At 39.0% G+C, this 24,509-nt stretch overlaps 1 protein-coding gene across 30 annotated transcripts in view; it reads right to left on the reverse strand.

The window, feature by feature from the left end:
- Positions 1–24,509, reverse strand: part of INPP4A (inositol polyphosphate-4-phosphatase type I A) — a 141,766-nt gene that overhangs the window by 8,015 nt on the left and 109,242 nt on the right. For 21 of the 30 annotated variants that reach the window (XM_075737702.1, XM_075737829.1, XM_075737815.1 and 18 more), the window contains 10 exons: positions 23,308–23,526; positions 21,874–22,147; positions 18,525–18,557; positions 14,070–14,242; positions 12,455–12,578; positions 11,599–11,725; positions 9,138–9,278; positions 7,690–7,787; positions 4,665–4,777; positions 4,155–4,309 (listed from right to left, as the gene is read on the reverse strand). In XM_075737702.1, the coding sequence (XP_075593817.1) occupies positions 4,155–4,309; positions 4,665–4,777; positions 7,690–7,787; positions 9,138–9,278; positions 11,599–11,725; positions 12,455–12,578; positions 14,070–14,242; positions 18,525–18,557; positions 21,874–22,147; positions 23,308–23,526 (1,457 nt within the window). The remainder of the gene's footprint in view (positions 1–4,154; positions 4,310–4,664; positions 4,778–7,689; positions 7,788–9,137; positions 9,279–11,598; positions 11,726–12,454; positions 12,579–14,069; positions 14,243–18,524; positions 18,558–21,873; positions 22,148–23,307; positions 23,527–24,509) is intronic. The other 9 variants (XM_075737921.1, XM_075737912.1, XM_075737873.1 and 6 more) reach the window with 2 other exon arrangements.

Below are 24,509 nucleotides of genomic sequence, written 5' to 3' on the forward strand. Positions count from 1 at the left end.
TTGAGTCTGTGATGCCCACAAATCCCAATTATCTTTGTAGTGAGAGGGGGGAAAGTTGATCAGGAGAATCAGTAAGTGGAAAGCTAATGCTGACTGGAAAGTGGTGGGTAAAGGCTCAACAGAATAGTCTGGAGGAAGAAAAGTGTTTTAGGATATAGATAAAGAAGTAAAACAACGGGGGAGGGAAAGAAGGAAGAAAGGCTCAAAATTACAAGCTAACATTATGAACATCACATGCCACATCTCTACCATTGAAAATTATTATCAAGCTACTCAATTTTACACAAAGACATACGCACAGACATGTACAGTGTGAATGGAGGCAAGAGCTGGAAAGTGCTTTCCTTGTCACTGTTGGCCCATGCAGATGCTTCCACCCGGAGGGTGCAAAGTCACCTTTTGGAATATACCAGATATAACAAATTGTACAAAGTATTCATCAGCAGACTGCCTCTAGGAGAGGAGCAGGGTAAAGAGATAAAGCAGATTCCTGGCTAATCCAGCCTGCGTATGGGAATCCTCTCTGTGAGGAGAGGCCGGGGCTACCCTGCGCCGAACACAGCCAGTCCCACCAGACCCACCGCAGGGCGCAGCTGAGCCCCTCAGCCACAATGGTGGTACCTCGGAGAAAGCATCTGTAAGAAAAGGCAAAACACTGCATGGCAGCGAGAAGTGATGGGAAGAGACGTGAGAAACAGCCCCGCGAGCACCAAAGTCAGAGAAGGAGGGAGGAGGTGCCCCAGGCACTGAAGCAAGGATTCCCCTGCAGCTGTGGAGAAGACCACAGTGGAGCAGATGAGTATTTCCTGAAGGTCTGCAGCCCATGGGAAGGACCCACACTGGAGTGGGGGAAGAGTGCAAGGAGGAAGGAGCAGCAGAGAGGAGCTGTTACGGACTGACTGCAAAACTCCATTCCTCGTCTTCTATGCACTGTGGAGAACAGGTAGAGGAGTTGGGAATCAAAGAGTGAAGTACTTGGGCCTGGGAAAAACAGGTTGTGGAGGGAAGGTGTTTTAATTTTTGTCTTTGTTTCTTACCATCCAAATCTATTTGCAATAAATTAATTTTCTCTAAGTTGAGTCTGTTTTGCCTGTAACTGTAACTGCCAAGGGATCTCCCTGCCTTTACCTCAACCCATGAGCTTTTTCATCATATTTTCTCCCCCTGTCCTGTTGAGGACGGGGAGTGAGAGAGTGGCTGGGTGGGCATCTGGTAGGTGACTAAGGTCAACGCACCAAAATTTTATTCTTAAAGCAGGTCAACCAGTGAAGAAATCCAACCAAGCTTTTTATCATGGCTGTTTTATTGCAGTGAGTGGTCATATCCAAACATGACTGTCAGGGCTTTATTATGTAGTCTTTTTAGTCCGCACCATGGCAGCTAGAAGACATTATTTCCCTCACTCCATTTCCACCTGCTTTTCAAGAGCCCCTGTGAGACACAGCTCCTCTCTGCTGGCTGAACTGCTTGTATCACAACTTCCTAATTGGTTTAGTGAAAATGAGCCGGGGTACCTTAATTTCCACTGAAACTGGATTAGAGCATATTCACACAAATAGCTCCACTGGTGTATCTGACAGGACATTAATCTGGTAGGGGGAGGGAGGGCAAGGAGTCATAGGTCTAGTGGGGAGCGTTGGCACTACTGTGGATGGAAGAGGCTATGTGATCCAGTTGGACTTTGACTCTTAAGCTGCCTTTACTGGCCAGGTAGTCATTTCCTCTGTAGCTTGGACTGGATTCCAGACATATCATGATGATTGTACTCTTTGTAAGCTGTGACTTACCATATATTTGATTTCGGACTGGAAAACCTGTGACTTATTTACAGAAAAGTGAGTTTATTCTAACAGGATATTTGTTTCTAAGGTGAAAGCTGCAAACTTGCGTCTGTGAACTTCTACAAGAATCTAAAACAAGCACTCATTGTTCTCTTCCTGATGTCCACGTTCACTGACCGTAACTATCACAGATACAAAATTATCACAAGACTAGGAAGGAAAGGAAGTCCATGATGATGAGTAAGTGGGAGCTAACACCTCTGAAAACCAACATCACAGGGAAGAAGAGGGTACTTTCTTAATTTTTCAAGAACAGTCTAAGCAAGAATGTTTTTCTTCTCTGGAAAGTTACCAGTAGAGAAGAGATTAAATACTTTCTTTGAGTCCCACAACCTAATAGTACTTCTTCCCTGCCCTTTCAACTGCCTCAGAAACTTCAGAAGTCTTCAAGACTGAAGTAAGCCTTGCTTTTCCAGTTCAGTTACACAAATAAAAGATCCAACTTAAAAGACAAAGCAAGTTTTCTGAATGCCCTGGAAGTAATTTGCTACCCTTTCACTTCCTGTGTCTGTCATCTAGGTCAGGCCATCCTGTCCAGGCTGAAATGGGCTTGGGTGGAATTGGACTCCTCCATATTTGTTCCATAATCCTATCTCTCTGATTAAGCTTTGTTAATTCTGTGCCATTGTTCCTGAGCAGAACTGGCAAATAATCTTAAAAGCACAACCACTTACCCCAGAGAGCAATGAGATGTGAGGAAGAAAGAGTGATGGGCTTGAAGAATAGTCTAATCTTAGTATTCCTTCAGGATGAATCAGTATTTGTTCTGCACAGTCTCTCTTAGTCAGAGATTTAACAGGAGAAAGTCATGTCTTTCACCTGTCAAAGCAAGTCCCTGATGTTGCTAGAATGCACAAGGCACAGGTTTTGATTAAATTTGCCCTCTTTCAAAATCCCTGTGTAGATCAATATTTTATGCGATCGTGTGTTACATTAAATCAATAGTCTGAAGGTCCAAAACAATGTTGCTATTATCAACCTCTGTCTCTACCGTGTCAACAACTGCATTTAAAAAAAAAATAAACTCAGTAACTAATTTTTTAAAAAGTAACAAGATTCCTAGTATTATTTTATTCTTACTAAATAAACTGCGCAACAAAGCTTTTTTCTTTCAGATGTCTAAGTTGACAAGTTGCATAATTTAAATAAAGGTATCTGAGAGTCATTTAGCTCCATTTTAAGTTAATAAATTCTCCCTCACAAAGCTGTTTCGAGTTTTGTTTCTAATATGAAGGTTTAATTAGTCTCTGAATGCAGTTTTCATGTATTGTACTAACTCTGTAACAATACAGCAAAAAGTGCAGCAGAAAAGTGAAAATAAAAAAGTCCAGTGACTTCCAATTAGATGTAGAGATAAAACCCAAATTATTAGTGTAAGAGGCTGCAAGTGTTATTATATAAGACCTCCTAGGTAACTAAAGAGTAAGAAAGGGTCAAACAGCAAAAACATACAGAAAGGATAAGAGAATTGAACACTCTAGAGAATTTGGTGAGAAGACACACAGTACAGTACATTCAGTAAGAGTGAATGTTGAAAAACAGGACTGAACAGCATTGTTGAACTACATTGATAAAGACTAAGGCTAGATTTCTTATCCTTTCTTTTGGTATGTGAGTTGCAGAGTTTTCCAGCAGTGCTTGAAACAAGGCATTGAACAACAGTAAACGGATTTTTCTTTTTTTTTTTTTTTTTTAGTACAGTATTTAATTCTACAAACATCTCTGCTGCTTCAGAATACAGAACATCATTATATTGATACAACAACAGCACACTGACACGTTGTGATGAAATTTGGTTGGTGTATTGTGAAACACTCATACTGACATTTCGCCCAGTGAGCAAAGTGTTTCACTGCTAAAGAATACACGTGGCAAACCATTGCAAACTGCAGGTGTCTCTGTTTCCAAGAACAAAAGACAGGTCATCCCTGAGAAATCTGCCTGATCTAGAACTAAGAAACCCAGTGCTATGACAGTTAAGGTAACCTCATCATTAAACAACTTTCAAAGCACACCAGTTTCCTGTTCTGCAAGCTCAGCATGAATTGAGAACAGGTTTTTACATGCTTCTCTGAAAATTCCCGATTCATTACTGAAAACTAAAGCCCATCTGATGCAAGTCTGGTAACAACCAGCTTTAGCATATGCAACTCACTAATACATGCAAGGGAGGGATGAATTCTAGCAGCCAGTTTTGCAGTTTTCTGGCTTTATTTTACTTTTTTTTTTCCTTTTAATAGAAACAGAGACCACTGCTCCTCTGCAGTTTGCATGATTCCTCATTTAGGAATAAGTGGCACATCAAACTCTTACCTCCTCATACACTCCAGAGCCTGGGTGAAGACCTGTGGAGCCATTCCATGTTCATGCTGTAGGATCAAACACTGCTCTAGGGTGACCGACATGGCAGTCCTATCCTTGGCACTTTTACAGCTTGTAAATCGAACACCATTTAGTCTGCGGCATATCTAGGAACAGGACATACAATTCATCATTCCTTCCTCATGCATAACCTTCCCTCTGTACACACGTGTACTCCTCCTCCTTAAAGAGTTACAAATGTTGTGTAGGGCTTTGATGTCAAACGTTGTCATCTTTGGGACAGCAGAACTTCGTTGTATGAGTTGTAGGGAAAATACTGATGTGGAAAATACATTTTGTCTCCCCATGTGTCATTCTAGAGGAGGTTTAACCTGGTAGCATTTCCAAGCTACATGCAAGCAAATGAAGAAATTCGAACATATCGGTAATAAAAAAGGGAAAAATACATATGCATACAGAAAATCAACAGAACTATGCAGAGATGCTTAGATTAATAAATACCTCAGCAGCTTGCCAAAGGATATCAACATTCTTATTTTTCCTTGCATGTACATTTTGTCCCAGAAATCTTAACAGTTCAGGCAGGCACGTCTGACTACGAGATCGAGGTAGACCTATAAAACAAACAAAATGAACTCCACTTACATATCTGTATTCAACACACTTACAAAGATAAGTTACGTGAAAAGTGTTCCTATATGCCTGTTGCAAACACAACCATGTTTTCTTGAAACTATCAAAGCTTACAACAATTAATCCAATTCTTAATTACTTAGTACTACCAACAAAACACGTTCATTTTCAAAACAACTTCATTTTCATCAAGTTTCATTAAACTCAACTGGAAATATACATTCAGGTTATTTAAAACTTCAGGGGCTCAGAGTCTGATAGCAATATAATAACAGAGTGAACAAAGGGAGCAAGATCGGTATAGTACCTTGGTTTGTGTGTCACAGATGTACTTGCTTTGACACACTGTTCAGAACTGTATATAAACACGTAACTGTCTGTATTATCATCCCTCAGAGGTGATAGGATGTCATGCATGCCTCCACAGAAACTCTGAAGATATTTTATATTCTGCTCACATTTTCAATTTCAAATTTGCAAGCTGGCCACTTTTCAGTTACAAGAAACACTCTCTCCAGCAGGACACCACACTGCCACAATCTGGTTATTAATATTTCACTAAGTGCAAATAAATCAGTTGACATTTTTCAATACTTCAGAGTGCTTTCAGCAGTCATCTTATATGTTCAAAATGTTATACATCATCTCTTACATATGTAGCAAGATACTCAAGACAATCAATGACGAGTATTAAATAGGTTGTTTGGGTTTTTTTTTTTTTAAAGGGGTAACTACAGAGGCCACCAACTAAAGTGTGACTGGATAAATAAGGAGGTACACACTGCTAAAAATGACTATATGACCCACATGGGTGATATATGAGGTTTTACTTTTGGACCACGTATCTTCTCACAGCAAATAGTATGTTAGACTAACCTGATCTCCTTCTATGACAAGGTGACCCACTTAGTGGATGAGGGAAAGGCTGTGGATGTTTTTTACATTGATTTTAGTAAAGCCTTTGACTCAATGACTTTAAAGGACTTTTCCAACCTAAATGATTTAAAGATGCTATTCTGTGATTAGCAATGTTGTGCCTATCCTGGTCTGCTCTGCTTGAACTCTACATCTAGAAAGTAACACCTGTAAAGAAAAAGATGGCACAGACCATCACCCCAAGCATTTCTAAAGACAAGGAGAGCTAATGGAAAAAGGTCAAAGAGCTAATGAACCTCAGACAGTAATTCACTTAGAAATTCTGCTGTGCTTAGAATTAAGAGCACAGGGACAAGGAAGGTGGATCAGGAATCAACTTTCCTTGTGTATTGTTCTTGAAGGGAACATTTCCTACAAGCTGCCAGCAGATACTTCACTGGCCCTCTTGTCCCCTAGAATGATCTGTTTGGTTTTCCTTTTGCCTGTACTTACCACAGACTACACCACTGGCTAGCCATAATAACCACCTGTTTTACAGTTAAATGTAAAATGTTATCCTCTCTTGACGAGGGTTCATGGAAAAGTATGTTTCACTTTCTACGTCCTAAATATCACCACAGAGGAGGTACAAAACACACCCTCAGACCTTGCTTATGAGAAGCACAGTCCCAGGTTTGTCCATATGGTCTCAGCTTTTCACAGAACATCTCTACACACCTGCTGGGACACCTGCAATAATTTTTTCACACTTCTAATCAAAACTTTTCCTTAATGTTATATAACCACAAACCATTTGTCCAAGCTGGACTCCAAAACCAGGTACAATATGTTGCATTTACCCAGGACAAACAGTGAAGCAGAAGGAAGTTTTGGCAGAGGGCAGATTTTCCCCCTTTGCGGTATTCATTTTGTGTGGCAGGGATCAGTAAGAGGTTTGGAGATGAGGGAAGAGACTGAAGTAAAAAAAAGTGAGCAAAATCTAAAAGTAGAGGAAGGAGCTGAATGGGAATTATTATTATGGAAGACTACAGAGAGAGATATGAAGTAACAGGGAGAAAAGCAGAACAAAAACAACTTTAAATTTTTTAACTTTTGAACTTTACAAGAAAGTTTGATGCTAGACTACTATATAATAAAAAAAATAAATTTTTGCAGCTAAAATTTCAGAGACTTAATTATGGAAGATTATGAATGCCTGGAAAGAGGGAAACAGCTACTGCTCTCAGCTTCATTAAAAAAAAAATCCAAGGTAACTGAAAGTACAATATTGTATAATAGACAAAATTCTTACTATCCTGTTGCATGTTGCTGCATTTATATTTCTGCAATAAAAGTGCAATTGTGGGACCCATGAAATTAACTTACAAAAAGTTTGATAATAATAATAATAATAATGAATCAATGAATTTTCACCATTTTTGTCATCACACGTAAATAACATTTATGCCACCATCTCCCAAAAAAACCAGTAACAAGCAAGGAATTTTCCTATATAACCAGTAAAATTCAAGCTTGTAGCTGTTGTCTGTCTTCCAGGTGCTAGACTTCTCTGTTGCTGGCTTCAGATGCAACAATTATAGGAAAGTGCCAAAAGATAAGCAGAGAGAAAGTGATTAAGTTTCTAAAAACTGGCAGTTGCTCTCTGTGCAGGTTATCCTACGTACAGAGAATGTGACCAAAACCTGCACATAAAAGTGCGGCTGCTATGACCTGTCACTTTTATGCCTTCACCTCACGCCAATCTAACTGCCTAGCTGCATGTTTACATAGTACATAATGCCACTTGGAAAGAGTGGCAAAGTAAATTAAAAAAGGAAAGTTAATCAGACTGACCTTTAAACCCCTATAAATCTGCTCTACTTAGTATTAATGTATTAAAATAGAGTCGCATGATTTCTTGGAAGTTACTAATGCTGGCATATCAACATTTAAACAACTTCTATGAAGCAAACAAATTTAAAAATCAGCCTGAATTGTGCCATTCAACCAAAATTGCCATTAATTACCCAATACTTACAATCATCAGGCAAAACTTCCTTGAATTGCTCAAAATACGAATTCAACCGCACTAAGCTTTCCATGTTAATTACTTCTTGCAGTGAGGTGTCTCCAAACCTTTAAAAGGTGAAGAAAGGAACAGTTACGCGCAAAGTAAAAGGTTTCTCGTCTTCAAAACAACCGTACTTTGCAATATGATTACCAGAAAACAGCATAAAGATTCATCCCATGAAATGCCCAACCATTCAAATGCAGAGTAAAGTGTAACACAGAAGTGTTGTAGTGATTCACTACAGAAACAGAAAATATATGAGTGTGAGGGGAGAAGTGGGAAGGAAGGTAAAAGAAAAATCTTCTAGAAAATAGTACTTAAAATTCTTCGGCTTTTGTGTCTCTTAATACTGAATACCCATCTGGTAAATCATTTTGCCAAAATTCAAACTTTTAATAATGGATTTACTGGTTTGGCTCATACGCTAATAATAACCACAAGATTAGCAGATAGGATTGAGAACTTTGACTTCAGATACGGAAACAAGAAATATGTATCTCGGAGTAATAAACCATGAATGTAATAAATAATGTCAACAATGGCATGATTCACCTCATCTAACTATATCTACATACATATATAAACACACAGAGTGTTGACATCTGTAACTCTGCTAGTCACCTTGGGCTCCCTTTACAGGCAACAGAGGACAAGAGCAACTGCTGGAAGGCCTTTGTTAGACTTTTTCTAATTGTCCACCATCGTACTGCACATTCTGCCTGGGTACCAAGGCTGCTGTCACAAACACGTGCCTGACTTCACTGGAGTTCTCCATTAGAGCAGTGCTCTGTCAGTGTATTTGTTACGGGACATGGCCATGACAGAGGGAAGCTCTGGTGACTCTTCCGAAACTGAGCAGTTTCCCTAGCAAATATAATTACATAACTATATTTTTCGGCTTTACAAGAAGAATGTTACATTGCGTAAGTACTGCAACAATATGTTAAAAAGGTTAAAACAAAGCCCATTATCCTGGGTTTTGACAGTGGCCAGAAGAGGGAGTCTAGGGGAGAGCACAAAATCCAAGAGGGCAAATGCACAGTGACAGTCAGAATGACCTCTAGGCCTCTAGTGATCTGTCAGTCACAGAGGTCTCAAGACACAACCTGCACCTCTGTGTTAAATAGCACGTGATAGATTCCCTCTTCTGTAAATTCACTTCTGAACCACATAAACCTGCACTAGACTCAAAGCCTTGAGGTAAGGAGCTCCACAGCTATCTGCCACGTGAAGAATGACCTCCTGTTGTTTGTTTTGCATTTGACAGCATCATTTAATATTCCCTTGTTCGTGTGCTGGAGAAACTGAATCACTGTTAGTAATGCAACAGCGCAACTCCATAGAGACAAACTTCCATCACAAGAGGAGATTGCTGAACTGCCATTAAGGTTGAGCTTGGATGACTGAATACGTACTTCTCTGCTAGGGTTTGCTGCTCGTTGATTCCCACATTGAAAAGAACAGGCTGAACCCTCAGTAACATGCCACTTTGAATCTCTCGCGGCAACAAATCAAACAAGGCGCTTGGCAAAGGGATCCTCACATTAAATCCATCACTGCAAATAAATAAACAGCTATTAGACATAAAAAGCAAAAAGCTACGTTCTGAGAACATGTTATTTATGTAATGATGGATAACATCTAGGAAATAATATGACTATTAAAAAATAAGTGTCAGTCAAAACTGAGGACTTTAAGGAACTGCCACAGCTTGCTCCTAATCAGAAAAGCTATTCTAGTTCAAACCTGCAGCAACCTGTAATGTTGATTTTACATCCTCATGAACATTTCAGTTAGATCTGCCAATTTCCTGACGAAAGCTGATTTTGCTCTGCTTGTTAATACTGCAGTTCTTGTACAACTTGGGTAGAAAAAGCGAAATTTTGGCATGTCTTCGTCTCATCAAGAGTAAAGTATATTTGATTTTAAAGTGGTAAAGACTAGTGATGATGCACATGCATAAAAGGATACATTTTTTGATACAGTAAAGTACTACTGACATTTCTGAGCAGAAGGATAGAGGCAATGATAGTAGCGACTCAAGCATAAATTGAAGGAGGAGCTTACAAAAGCACTGATACAGAACTTGTGACTCAGCCCTACTGTTCCTGCAGCACAACAGATTACCTTGGGTCAGCTGAGCTACAGCAAAGAGCACTGCATATGCTTTATCTCACGGCAAACATGAGGTAACGCAGCTCATCTTACCCCATAACATCAGCGCAGACTAAGGTATGTCATATTACCCTATGTTGGAACTCAAAAGAAACAAATTATTGTGTTTTGTGTGCTATGCGTTACCCTATCAGCAGCAATACCTTGGTGTTACATACAAGTCTTTACAGTGCAGAACTCTGAAGTACAGCATATCCTCTCAGGTATAAAGTATAACAGAAGAGCTCTGAGAAGCATATAATAAGGTAATAAAAATTGGCCTGTCCCACATTTACATTGGATGTAAACACAAATCCTATTCCATGTGTGAAAGCAAAAAGCTTATTTTCACCTCTAAATGTAAAGCTTCCAATAGTTTGCACCTAAATAAATACCCATGGTTTCTTTCTTCTCTTTCTTGAGTAAAATACAGACAGCAAAATAATACGCAACACTATCAGATCTGAAACTAAAGAAGACTGGTTTCCTGCTGATTAGCGTCCTATAGCTGATGGCAAGTTTCAACTAAAGATTTTCTTTGAAAGGTATTTTCTGTCAGCTATCAGCTATTTCCACAGGTCTCAGCAATTTCCGTAACATGACTGTATTACAGACCTCCTTCAGTCACGGCACTTTTCATTGCATGCAAATCTTAACAAAGTTCCTCTAAATGTTTTGATCTTTCAGAATTCTAGCTCTTTTTTCAGATGTGGATGAAGCTGGGCAAAGCTCTAGCGGAGCTTGGTACAGCACACTGTAATCAAATAAGCCTTATTTCCTCCAGAAATCAGATCAGAAACTAAAATATTCTGAAGACTCTGAAATACAGAAACATTAAAACACTGACTTCTGTGAGGCCTCTGTCCTTTCACAGCTTCATCCCCATTTGTGAACCGGCTCCCTCTGGGCAAGAACTCTACTGCAGGGGCCCATCAGCCACACGTCAGAAACTAGTGCAAGGCCAACTGATAAGCAAGCTGAGGCATGCATATTGAAGTGTGAATCTGTTTGTTGTCATCATGATAAAGCTGTAATAGATCACTCCCACTCCACTTTACGTGAGGATGTGAATGTTTGTCACTTCAGACTTTTAAAACAAAAATTGCTTTTAAGCTCAAACTTGAAAATATCTCTTTTCAGACAAGTGGCCAAAATGAGCAACAGTCTGATGTTTCACAAGCATCCGTAAGTTAAAGCCAGCTTGGTCCTGATACTTTGGAAATTGATCCTAATTAGGCCTCACCTCAGCAGCAGCTCATCAACTGCCTGATACACATTCCATGTCCCGTTGTGCTAATGGTGGCCCATTGCTCAGTGCCATACAGTAAAGCACTGACCAACTGATCAACAACAGTGAATTTCAGACAATGAGATCAGCCTCAAAAGTCAGTCTGAAATTTAAAAACAGCACAAGTGCTTATGAAAAGACCGAATATTTCTAGCTTATAATTATGGAAGGCTAGTTCAGGTTGATTATTTTTTCATAAAACAATACTGCCAGGATTTGAGCCTTGCCATATATCCCTTTTCAGCTTAACTCCCTGTAAAATGAAACATCAGTAAAAATTAGTAAGACCACTTCAAAACATCCTTGAAGTTCTGAGGAGAAAAACAGGACAGTACAAAAGCACGTAATTCACTTCAAGTGCAGTATTGCTGCTTCTCCCATCTGCCGTCCCACCCCACTTCCCGCTCCCCCCTCCATTTTTTTTTTTTTTTTACCGATTTCCAGTGATGACCGGCAGCATGTCAGTAGATGTATTTGATGTGGCCTGAGTTACTTTAAAGGTTACATTCCTCAAGTCCATGATTCCCAAACTCATGTCCTCCAGCATTGCCAGCTCCTCACCTAAATCAAGGAGGAAAAAGTGAATCATAATCCTTACTTGTTACATACAGCTTCCCTTTATCAATTTGATGATGATTGTAGGTCATCACTCTCATAAAGAAGTTCTATGGACGAAGAGGCCCTGGAGCCCAGGCCTTCACCTTGACCTACAGACTGCAGACAATGTCATGACTGACTTATGAGTTCAGCAAGTTTAGAAAACACCAGTTATCTAGCACAGTCCAGTCTACTGTTCTTCTGGTAGATTATATGCTGATCTTCCAATTTAGATGATGCCAGTAAGTACTTCTCAGCATTGTCACAGCCATGATATCCTTTAGGTTGGAAAAGTTACAATGTATTCTGTACTTGCTCACTTTGTACTGTAGGATTACAAGAAGTCAAGAAAATTAAAAAAGCATATTTTGGGCATAGTTTCTCCCAGTTTACCAGAATTCTAATCCATTTCTTTTCTGAAAAAAATGATCAATATGATACTTTTTTAAACCTTTGACATTATAAGGCAAGTACACTTTATCTTTTAGAAGTAATTCAATTAAATGCAAAGACATTCAGAGTTGTTAGCTAATTAAGTACTCCAGCTATAATCTAGTTTTGCATTTCAGTTTTCAAAATCATTTTGTAGCTGAGCTGCAGATTGTCCCAAACACTCATGTTCTGCTGCAGCCAGTTTAAAGCAGAATTTGCTGACTCAACAGCTAATACTACCCACTTGCCCTGTGCCTTTACCGTAAGTGCTCAACAGGCTCTCAAACTGCGCCAGCAAGCCAATGGTGTAGAGTTGCCTTAAAAATCCATCATCGTGCAGGCAGTTCCTCAGCTTGATAATGAAACCACAAATGAGAGCTGTCAGCTGCGGGAGAGACAACAGACAAGGCTGAAACAATTCAAGACAAAAAAGGCTCTTCAACCCCAAACGGAAACAATATCGCATGTAAGAGGTGCCACAAAATCTGTCAGACTGATGCTCTTTTCCTTTAAATGTCACTCTTTTCCTTGCAGCTGAAAAGAGACAACCACCAACCAACAAAAACCCCCAAACATTCATAAAATCAGATTTAGGGCACACTGCCTTCATCTCGCAAGCTCTCCCAAAAATGAGACTGCTGTTGATCTCGCATCTATTTGTTTTCTGGACACAATCACTTGTATTAGGATCTACAACTTAGAAATCACAAAAGAGTCTCCTTGGAGAATTGCTCACATGGAAAAGCAACACAGCTAGTTCCAGGCCGTGAATTTTGATAGTATGAATAAGTGATTTTTTTTTAAAAAATGACATTTTAAGAAAGCTTAAAAATGCAATACCTGTTTGCATCATGCAAAGATTCAAACCCTAGTGTTATGAGATATTCAGGACAAGGTCCTGAAGACCTAGTACTAAGATCAGTACTAGGATCTAAGACTAGTACTAGTCTGAATTCACTCCGTCAACAAAGGAATTTCCCAGGTGATTGCCATATGCTATGTAGGACTTTGTGTATGTTATGTATGACAAGTGTATGACCTTGTTACAGAATTAAACAGAAGGGAATAAAATTCTGTTTATGATGGGTAAAGATATTCAAAGCATTGAGTTTCAAAATTATCTGCAATATGAAGTGGGTTTTGTATAGAAAAATTCCCTTCATTTATCTCTATGAGATATTACATTTTGGGACAACAGCCCTACCAAAGAATGTCCAAGAGATAAACTGTTTGAAATAAATGAATGAGATACTGATTTCATGGGGAAGTAGACACACTACAGAAGTGTAGTGGGCAGAAGAAATGTGGAAGGTTTTTTAATGCAGACACCTGTTAATCAGTGGCTTACACAAGAGACCCCAGCAGGCTCAGAAACAACTTCTAGGAAAAAACAAACAAACACAAACAAACACAAAACAAAAAACAGCACTCATTTCGCTCCCTGTAGCTGGATTTCTCCCCTTAGGTACCACAGGTCCTGTTGGTTTTCTTCGTGCAGAAAACAACAAAAGGTAGCCAAAGGAGTATACTTACTGCTCATGGGTTCCCCCCCACCCTCTTTTCACATTTTATTTCTGGTTTTAGTTTAGTGGCATTGGAAGGCCAAGGTTGTTTCTGTAAGCAGCAGTGTATTTTCACGAGTTCTGGAATTATTTTTTTTTATATAGGGAATGTATATGCAAGAGGACTATTAAGTTATATATTGTCAAATGTGTGACCAGTAAAGACAGGATAGCACAGCCTGTGAGAGGAGATCAGAGTGTTAAACCCAAGAGTAGAACAGATCTGAAAATTCTGAAAACGGTCATCTTTCACATTTCATATAAACCCCACCACACATCAAAGTGCAATCAAACATGCATATTTGCTTGCTTACAGTTTGGCAGAAGACAACGTCCCTGCGATACTGAAGGCTCAGGCAGAGCCCTATTGTCGGGGCGCTGTCCTGCATTAATAAAAAGACCATGGCTTTCTTTGCCTTGTCACTCATCATGGCTACACAGTCTGTGAGTGTCGTCAGCAAGGGATAAAGAGCTTCGCTCCATTCGCCTGGTTAAAAGAAAAAAATTACTTTATTTGAAACAAACAAACATGAATTAAGAAGAAACATGCTGTTGCAAATCAAAGTTGTTGATAATTCACATTTAGGCCTTGTTTTATTTTGGCTGGCTGGTTACTCCCTGCTTGTTTTTAATTAAGTAATCTTACAGAGTGAGAGGAAAATATGGAGAATTTCACTCTGTAAGGTTGTTATGACTTTCCTGACCATGTAATAGCTCCCAGATTCGTGCCCACAGAACAGGCTATACAATAGCTGATTTGGAAAGTATAACAGAAAGATGAGTATCTTTACACACAAGTGTATATCGCTGTGTGTGCATGTTCAAACACACCCTTTCACAGTGCATACTTGGACAGACAGTATGGAGTCCATTGTATAAGAGAAACAGTGAATGTCTGCTTAGCCATTTCTGCCAATGAGATTGCTCCCAAATATCTTGCCTTTGAATCTTTTGTGGACTTGTAAGTGTACCATTCAACTGCCTCACCATCTTATTGATCCTTGTTGCATCTCAGTGAGGTAAGATGATGCTTATCTCCCATTTGCAGCATAGGAGTAATAAGGCAGAGAGGTGAAAAATTCATGTAGGTACTCTTTTAAGTGTCCTCTGTCTGCTGAGTGGCTTTGAAGGCTTAGAGCTAGCTAGCAAGAAACACTAAGTATAGTGATTTAGATGAGAGTTAGCCAGATCCTGGGAAGTAGTTCAGAGCTTGACTTCTACTGAAATACATGAGATATGTCCCAGAGGGACTCTGTTCAAGGTCCTACACAGGGAGCACAGAAATGAAACTGGGTTGCCAAAGTCCTATTTTAGTACCCCAAACATTGTGCCTTCTTTCTCCCTAAAAGACTGCTCTGCCTTAAAATGCCCCACAAGCTCAGCTTCTTTTCTTTCCTTCTTTCATCTTTTGTCTTAATCAACCACCAATTAAAAAACCCAATTCCATGACTGTACAAAAAAAATGCAGATGCTATACCAAAATCCATTTGCTCTGCAATATAAAAAGAAAACAGAACAGTGCTTTGGTTTTGCCCTCCTTAATGTAAGGTTGAAACAGAAGAACCATTCTCTTTGTAAAGGGAAGGACAATGTGGTTTATTTCTAAAAAGCACGGGAGCTCACAAACAGAACACACACGACCCCCAGCCCGGCTGGCTGTAGGAAGGAGGCAATGTACAGACCAGAACCTGCATGAATGGGGCACTTCAAGCCTCTGAAAGGAAGTCAGTTGGGATTGTGACTTAAAGGCAGGACTAAGACCTAGTAATAATAAGCGTTTCTTTGATAACCAGCCAAAGAGGGGAACTTTGGAAGTCTGCTAACGGAAACATAACTGGTAAGATTAACAGAACTATCCTTTTTGCTTTTGTTCTGTGTGGTAGATAGATAGATAACCTAATAAACTACACAAAGGGGAAGTTGTTTGGCTCTGTTCCGTTGCCATAAAAAAAGCAGGAAACATCAAAAGAATAGGCAAGGAATTACAGCTTGTCTTTTATATTCTATTAAGTATTTTATGTCAAAATAAATCAGATGCCATAACATGGCCTCGCGAACACTTAAAAAGCAAAACACAGATGATACTAAACAGTGTTTCTCTTAATGCTTTTAAGAGCTTTTCTATAAACAAATGAGAACGACAAAAAGAACTGAAATGATCTTCCAGCACATCATCATCATCTCATTGCCTGGATATACATACATGTATATAGTTATTAACTCAGCGGTGATTTAAATTTGCTGTGTGTCTGGCAGCACTTCATTTGAAAGATATGTTTATCTGTGGTAATCACAAAGTACACTGGTGGTATACCAGCCTGCCTGAAGATAAAGCAATTGTTAGATGTTTCTTTTCTCCCAACACTCACATGCAATGCAGTGGCTCATCTGGGGTAATGAGCAAAAATCCTCTGTGCTGTGTATTCTCTTGGATTAAAATTTTGGCCATGAAAAACAAATCCTTGTCAGTCTGCAAAATTCTAAATGCTTTTTTGCTACCTACTTCATAGAGGTGTTACCTGTTGTCTTTTAATTTTTTAGTCAATGGTGGTTGCTATTAACAGTAAACAGGAATAAAAGGAATTGCACTCCCAGCTCCAATCAGGTTGGAACATTTCACTGGCAGTGTTTAAATAAATGTGAACGGACCCTAAGTGTTCAACTTTCACCTGGATTTTCCTGTCCTTCTGTCCTCCCCTCATTAAGAACTTTATTACTGGAAGTATATTTTCTATCAAGTCAATGAATGGCACCTTCAAACACCCTGAGGCACCAAGTCTAATGTGAAATCTACTCTGACCTCTGCTGTTATGTTCTATGAGATGACCAGAAGTTTTTAAAACTATTCTAAACTCCAGTGGGCAGATCCATAGGTAGAATGATTTGGCGTAGGACCTGAAACAATGGAGATGTAACAAGTTGTGACAGATTTACAACAGCCAGAGACCTAATCCAAGCTAGCTGTTGATAGGTTCGGGACACAAATCCTGCTTTTAAATCAGAGGTTTACAGTTCATGTTAAAAGTTACTCCATTTAAGTGGCATTGTACAAACCAGCAGGATGCCTGTCATTTGCTTTAGGTGCTTTATATTGTACTGCGAGAGACAAACCCTGCAGTCTCCACTCAGACAGCTACAACTGAATTCTGGCCGGTAAATAAGGGCCAGACTTGGCCCCGTAAGTCTTTGCTATTTATGACTGCTGCTGGCCAGAGTCACACCTTAATGTACGCTTTGAAATGTGGGATTTTCAAAAGGGGAGGGGTGAGGAGGTAGCAAGGGAGGGATGCTGGGAAGGCCTATGAGTTCACATAGTGGACCTTCTCTGACTATACGCTACCGACTATTTTATAAAAAAATAATGTCTTGTTAAGAGAACCTAATACATAAAGCCTGTATAAATCAAGGATGTAATGCCAGGTGGGAAACATTTTTGCTTTTTCCCCCTAAGAGACTCTCTTCTTCAGAACAATAAAAATATTATTAAAATAACTGTCCTCCAGAGCCTTGAAAAGATATTTTTAGTTTTTTCATATTAAAAAAACCCTAGCAGCCATAAATCAAAGTTCTGGGCACCTGCAGTTGCCCTTGGTTTAGGTCAGGTTTGCAAGGACTCACGATGTCTAAAAAAATATTATTTAAAAAACGGTAGTTGCTTAGCCCTGGTCCAGTGAAGTACAATTAGCAACCCACTTAAGCACACAGTCACATCACATTTGGCTTCAAGAGAGGCAAGCATTGATTGCTTCACCACACTGCAACTTCAGCTGCTTAAGTTCAAGATGCAGTTTTGGGTATATCTGGGTACCCAGTTGCAGTAACCGGAATGCTTTTAATTACTCCTATCTTAAAAATATATAATTAGCATTTATTGATGCACCACAATCATATTTTGCAAAAAACTAAAGGGATGTTCCAAGAATTAAAAAATTGTGGAGTCTTTTACTGATTAAAAACATTTTCTCAGTGATAGAAGGAAACAGCGTGGAAAGCTGAGAAGAACATTAATATAGTTTGTGAAGATGAAAATCATATCTGCACTGGGGCTTTATTTCCCATTGGTTTCACTAAACCCAGGAGTTCATGCTGTAACAGTTCAAAGACTGAACCTTCACTGAACTCAGACTAAACTACTCTTAAATGGGAGAAATTACAGCCATCTAGCTGGGAGAAAGTGGTATTACACAGGCATATTATTCAGACCTTTTAAATGTAACATGAGTGTGTGGAAGTACAAGGACAGAGAAAATAAGGCTAACGATGGGATGGAAAATCTCCTAAATTCTGTATTCTGAAACATTAGATTTGCCGTGCCAAACATTGATTGGTTTGTACCCATAACAGAGATTTTCCATCAGCCTTGTTGACTGCTCCATGTTCTGCTCGAGTTCTCAATCAGAAAGGCCAGCTCAACAGCACATATGAAAGGGCATGTCTGAAATGTCAGACTCCCACAAACTTCAATGACATTTGGAACAGGCCTCGAATCATTGTCACCTACAACAGTTTGCTAAAACACATCAACTGGAGAAACCAGAGACTGTGAACAAGTGCTCTCCCATACGTGGGCATGAGAAGTTACCAGATACCCCCTTGCACTATTATTTAGGAAATAATAACTTCTCAATATGCTTAGGTAACTCACGTGATATTGCAGAGCATTGCCATTTCAAAATGCTCAATCTTAACAGCAAGGCACTTGTTCAGTTGTTAATTATGAACAAACCCCTGCAATTTTCAGAAGAAGCAGAAGCCATGAATGCACATACCTGGGCCAGATTCTTCCGGAGTGGGGCTGCAATCTGCACAGAAATGGAGGGGCAACATGCATGATTAAGGAGCAGCAACACAGTCTAAACATAAGCAACTCAAATGCTCAATGCCAGGGTTCTCAAACACTTTCACCGAGTGAAGAGGAACTCAGCAGAGAGAGTCCTTTGCCTGTGGGCACCGAGGGCATGGGCTGTCTCCTCCACTCCACTGTTTCTGATCAGAGGAACACCTGGATGGGGACTTGGAGGAAAGCCAGTACCCGCTAGCTCAGGGGCTCTCTGTGGATTACCAGCAATCCCCAGTGATCCACAGGGCACAATTTGAGAACCACTGGTTTAGTGCAATTACAGAATAAGCCGGCAGCAAGGCTGCTAAACAGAATAGCAAAAGACTAGCAGTAAGTTCAATGCACTTAACAGAAAATGACATTAAGGCACCCACAACTCAAGAGTAATAAAGAAATAGCACTTTGCTATCTTAGACAAATTTCTGTTACACATTTTCTGAGATCATTAACGCAAGCATTAGGTTATATATTAAGGGCTGAAACCTCACCAGTGAAGCCTGTGAGTGTTCCACACTCACTTCAGTGGGAGGAAAAAGCTGTCAGATGACTATACACTACAGTGCAATGCAAACAGTAAAAAAGTAACATACATCCTGTTAGAGCAAGTCTTGCATTAATGAAAAGTAGTTTATTAAATTAATAGGATTTAAACTTCTGTTGTTTAAATCTAGATTGACTAGTCAATGAATTGTGAATTTGAAAATAACAGAAAATATCAAATTCAATTTTATCCATTAGGACAATCAGCTGAGCAAGACATCCTGAGATAAAAACCTCTCAGTACATTAAAACTCATCGTGTTCTTTAAAGAAGCTATATGCCCCCATGCAATTTTAGTAATGAATACCTAACCCTATAACAAAAATAAATTTGAAAAGAATTTAATAAATTTCCCTTCTACTATTTCAGGCAGTATTTTTTTTTTCACAAACATTTGTTTCTAGAGAGATCCTCTAAAGTCCTTCAGTAACATTCTACTGTCTCTTACCACTTCTGGAACTATCTTGGTTTGCTGGTTTTTACCTTTCTTTAAAAAAAATCTGGCTGCTCCCTGCTCAGCGTGATTTATTCAAAACTCAGAATTACTAACAAACAGAAAAAGTATTAGTTCTTTGAATATATGACAAGGAAAAACTTTAAAAATGTTGTGATTCTGAACTTAAAGAAAGGATCTTCTTTGTCCCTTAATTATTCTCTGGGCGACCTGTTCTACTGTTTCACCACCCTCATTATAAAAAAATCTCTTCTTTATATCTAGTCTAGATCTATCTCTTTTAGTTTAAAACCATTTAACAAGCCAGGTTTAATGTGGAGTCAAGGAAAGTAACCCAATGGGAAAATTCTCATTCACTTCAGTAAGACCAGTTTTTTCATAGTATTGAACATGTTCCTCTGTTAAAAATCCTGACCATTAATTAGGAACTACATCTGATGAGAACGTAATCAAGTATTCGGCTTGCCCTGGCTTACAATAAACTTCCCAAGTGCAATTCAAATTGCTTATTAAGACTTACAAACAATGTTTGCACTAGATACCTAAGAAATAGGATTCCCTCTCTAGGATTTTTAAGTTAAATTCACCCAACATTGGTTGACAGTCAGACTTCAGATCTAGTCTTTACACTTACGATAGCACTGGGAAATGGCAGCAAGCCCCTTAGCTTTAAAGCTTGCTACACTTCTTGATTTAATGTTTCTATCCCAGGTTGAATTACATGGAAAGATTTTTTTTTTACTATTTTGGAGGAACAGCAGGGAAATGTTACAGAAATTCTTGGCACAAACAAAACCTTTGGTAGGCAAGTGCAGCTAATTCCACTTTTATATGGCATAAGTGTCAAGATGTATAGCAGATTTAAAAGATCAACTGAAAATGAAAGCAAATGATTGTTTTAAGATGCTTTCAGCATCAAATTGTTTTGGGGACAGCTTCTGATATCACCCACCACAGATTTTTCCTATGCTTTTTAATATTAAAAATCCACAACTTTTATTCATTGATATGAAGGTGCACTGAAGTTTACTGATAAAACTTTCATGTAAATACATATAAAGCTTCATGTAAACTAGCTATCAAATAAAAACATTTCAAGGTATCAAACTGGTAGGAGAAATTTAGTCAACGATTAATAGAGAACACATTCTGAAACAATAACCAACTCTCCTATTCCTTTATAATACACAAAAATGTCAGTCTAATTTAGAAAAACATGGTCATTTAAGATACTAAGCAAATCACATGTAACATGTACAAAGCTATACAAAAATATATTAACGTTTATTTTAACTTCCTTCTTGATTTCTTTTTCTTACGGTACTGCCTTCCATTGCAACATTAACAATGGGATGGACATGAAGTCACAGACACAGGTAAGGGACAAAGGGCCATCAAACGATAAGACAAAACAGAAAAAAGGAAATGAAAACACAAATCAGTCTTTCTAGAGATTAACTTAGCACACTTGCTCTATTAAGGGGCCAAATCATAGTGACCACATGTAAAGAATGTGAGAATAAGTTAAATATGTAAATGAAATAATTCTGAAATTTAATGCACGGCTGCAAAACTGTCAACCTAAACTGATAAGAATATCTTTCATTCACATGCTCATGGCATTATGCTGGATTCAATCCAGCATCCATTTTACCTCAAATTTTGATAGGATTATTCCACTTGGAGCTTGCACTGCCAATTCCTACCTTCCAGCTACAAGAAGTCTAACCAATTGAGTACCTCAGTAGCACAGCTTTTGACAATTTGGGTTAAAATTTGCTTTAAACTCCAGCAGGTTCATCCAAGTTCTGCTCAGTCTAATGGGACTCCTTGGCTCCCCTCCTATGCTTTGGCAGCCCAGTTGGGACCGTTAGTGTTGCAGTAGTGCTTGCACTTCTCTCATGTTTTATTTATCTCTTATAGAGAGGTTCACTGTAATAAACTTTGATTGCTGCAAAGAAGCTGAAGCCAACAGGAAAGCTACCAGAGGTGGTGTTTGACATATGCTAACCCAAACATCTGTTTTACCAGCTTAAAACACCCAGCATGAAAACCAAATGCCACTGTCATCAATGGATTTGGCAACGATTTCAGTGGGATCAGGATTTCAAAACAGGTCATGGGCTTAGCAGCTCCCAGTACTCCACCAGCCCTTTCTGTCTGACATCAGTGCTTAGCACCACCACTGAACTAAAAACACATGGAAGGATGTAACGGAGGCTTGGGAATGATGCCAGCGCACAGCAAGAGAGCAGCAGTGAGAAGCAGTGTCTGGCATACGCACTTGTCTTTCTGAGAGAATGGCATGCACAGGATGGTATGGATGAAGGTGGTGGTGAGGATGATGAAGGTGGTGAGGATGATGAGGTCTCATTTACATCTTCTGGATTTATCCAGTAGGCGCGAGTGTCCCGATTACCTTTCTTACTAGTACAGCTGATGTCGCACTGGAAAACATCTTCACAGCTGTCACTTTGCAAGCGCTCCTTCTGGAGAAGTTTGTCCACTCTCTGTATAATACACTCCAGACTTTTGTCAACATTCAACCAAACTTTCTCCTTAAAAGAAAACATTTCTTTCTCAATTTAAAAAGAAAAGAGACATTGGGTAACAAATCCCTTGGCAATATATTTCCTCCTGTCATTCTAGTCACAATTCCTTTGCAAAGTTTCCTATGGGCTATGATGTTTACATTTGTGCACACACAAACTCTGGATATTTAAATAATGCATACCACCATGTCAACAATATGTAGCGACATGACTTGCGTGGTAAATTGCAAACCTGTTTTTCTAAGTAAATTTGCTGAACAATTTTAAGTGCTTTTTCCTGCGCTATTATTCCAATTTCCAGTTGGCACTACTGTTTATTCTTGAATCTCATGTTTGACTTAATAACTGTATACAATCACACATCTTTTTTCCCCATGTAACTCAGTGAATAACAGATAAAATTACTGTATTGTATTACTGTCTAAATAACTGAATTGCCTTTATTCATATCTCATTACTGTGACTTTGACTGTAAGTCAAAGTATGCCAAAACAATTAAAACTAGCAAGGATCCATTTCCAAAATGAATTGGATCTCATTTCCAAGTTGGTATTTTGCAACATTAATAATGGTTTTAATTAATCTTGACTATTTTTGAGAGTTAATTCACTTCTGTTTATATTACACAATGACAGAATTTACACAGCCCAATTCTCATTTCAACTGGCAGTGTGGTAAGGAAGACCATTTAAATTCTTTGTGCAAACAATTTTAAAATGCTATTCATAATCAAAACAGAGATGGACTGCAAGTTCTAAATATTTATATGAGAATAAAAGCCAGGGAGGCTGAGTTGTACAGCTAACACATGCAAAATATACTTTATCTTGGAGAACTGTAAGAGCCATTCGTAGTATGGTTAGTTTTTTTACTTTAAAAGACATTTACTTTCCCTTGGAACCAACTTGAGAAAAGCCATGTGCCTACTGTAACAATCTCCGCTGTTTAGGAGATCCAGAAATATATATTCAGGCCTGTTTGTATCCCCATGCCCAAGGACTGACTGAGCATAGGATGGAAGAACCGTCTTTGCTAGTTGACTAATACCTCCAAAATAGTCATCCTATGTACATCTGGTGAGCAGTTACAGAGCTTATAAACAAAAGAACACTGCAAACAAAAACTAAAAAGAAGAAAATATTAATCTTTTCACTAAGCAAACGTACCCATTCCTCTTCATGCCAATCCACCTGCAGAGAAGATCGGCTATTTCTTCCTGTCCATCTGGCCACAAGTGTATCTTGATCATTCCTCAGCATCACTTGCTCCCCTTCTCCAGAGGTTGGAGATGCTTTTGAAGCTATATAGTCTGGCCTTGCAGCATTCAGTCCGTGTATTGAATTTGCCAACAGCTTGCAGTCGCAGACTGTGACAAGTTGCCGGGTCTACAAAGAAATAACCCCCCCACATTTTAACATTTTTTCATTATTCTGTATTCTATATTCTTTCTCAGAAAGAAAAAAGAACTAGTATTCTTTAAAAGAAACTAACTGGGTGCCTTTAAAATCATTTTACAGAATGTCCTTAAAAAGCAATACAGGGCACCAAAACACAAATGGTACATTTCCGAAGTTTGTACTACTATATTAGCCTTGCAATTGTTCAAAATTTCACTAATAAATGTGCAATTCACCTTTATTTGCACTTCACTTTCCATTTGATGAAATGCAGACATTTTTGCACCCCACACAATAGTTGCCACACCAGAGACACCATGCTAACCTCCACCATCCTGTCTGAAATCATAACAAGACTTAAGAGGAAGGCTTAAGATATAACCCACTGTCCTGGTTTCAGCTGAGAGAGAGTTAATTTTCTTTCTAGTAGCCAGTATAGTGCTGTGTTTTGGATTTAGTACAAGAATAATGTTGATAACACACTGATGTTTTTAGTTGTTGCTAGGTAGTTGTAGTGCTCACACTAAGTCAAGGACTTTTCAGCTTCTCACACCCTGCCAGGTGCACAAGGAGCCAGGAGAGCACAGCCAGGACAGCTGGCCCAGACTGGCTAAAGGGATATTCCTGACCATGTAATGTCATGCTCTGGATAGAACTGGGGAAGTTGCCAGGAGGCGGGATCGCTGCTTAGAAACAGGCTGGGCATCGGGTTAGTTTTTTACCCTTCCACATGTGGTGAGCAATTGCATTTGTGCATCACTTGTTTTAGATATCATTATTATTACTGCCAGTAGTAGTACTACTACTATCTTCCTTTGTTATCCTATTAAACTGTCTTTATCTCAACTCATGAGTTTGGGTTTTTTCCCTTCTCCTCCCCATCCCCTTGGGGGAAGGGGGGGAGCGAGCGGCTGCATGGTGTTTGGTTACCAGCTGGAATTAAACTACAACACTGACTCTTATTTAGTGGT

Source organism: Balearica regulorum, chromosome 1 (genome assembly GCF_011004875.1).
Source record: "Balearica regulorum gibbericeps isolate bBalReg1 chromosome 1, bBalReg1.pri, whole genome shotgun sequence".
Classification (NCBI taxonomy): Eukaryota; Metazoa; Chordata; class Aves; order Gruiformes; family Gruidae; genus Balearica; species Balearica regulorum.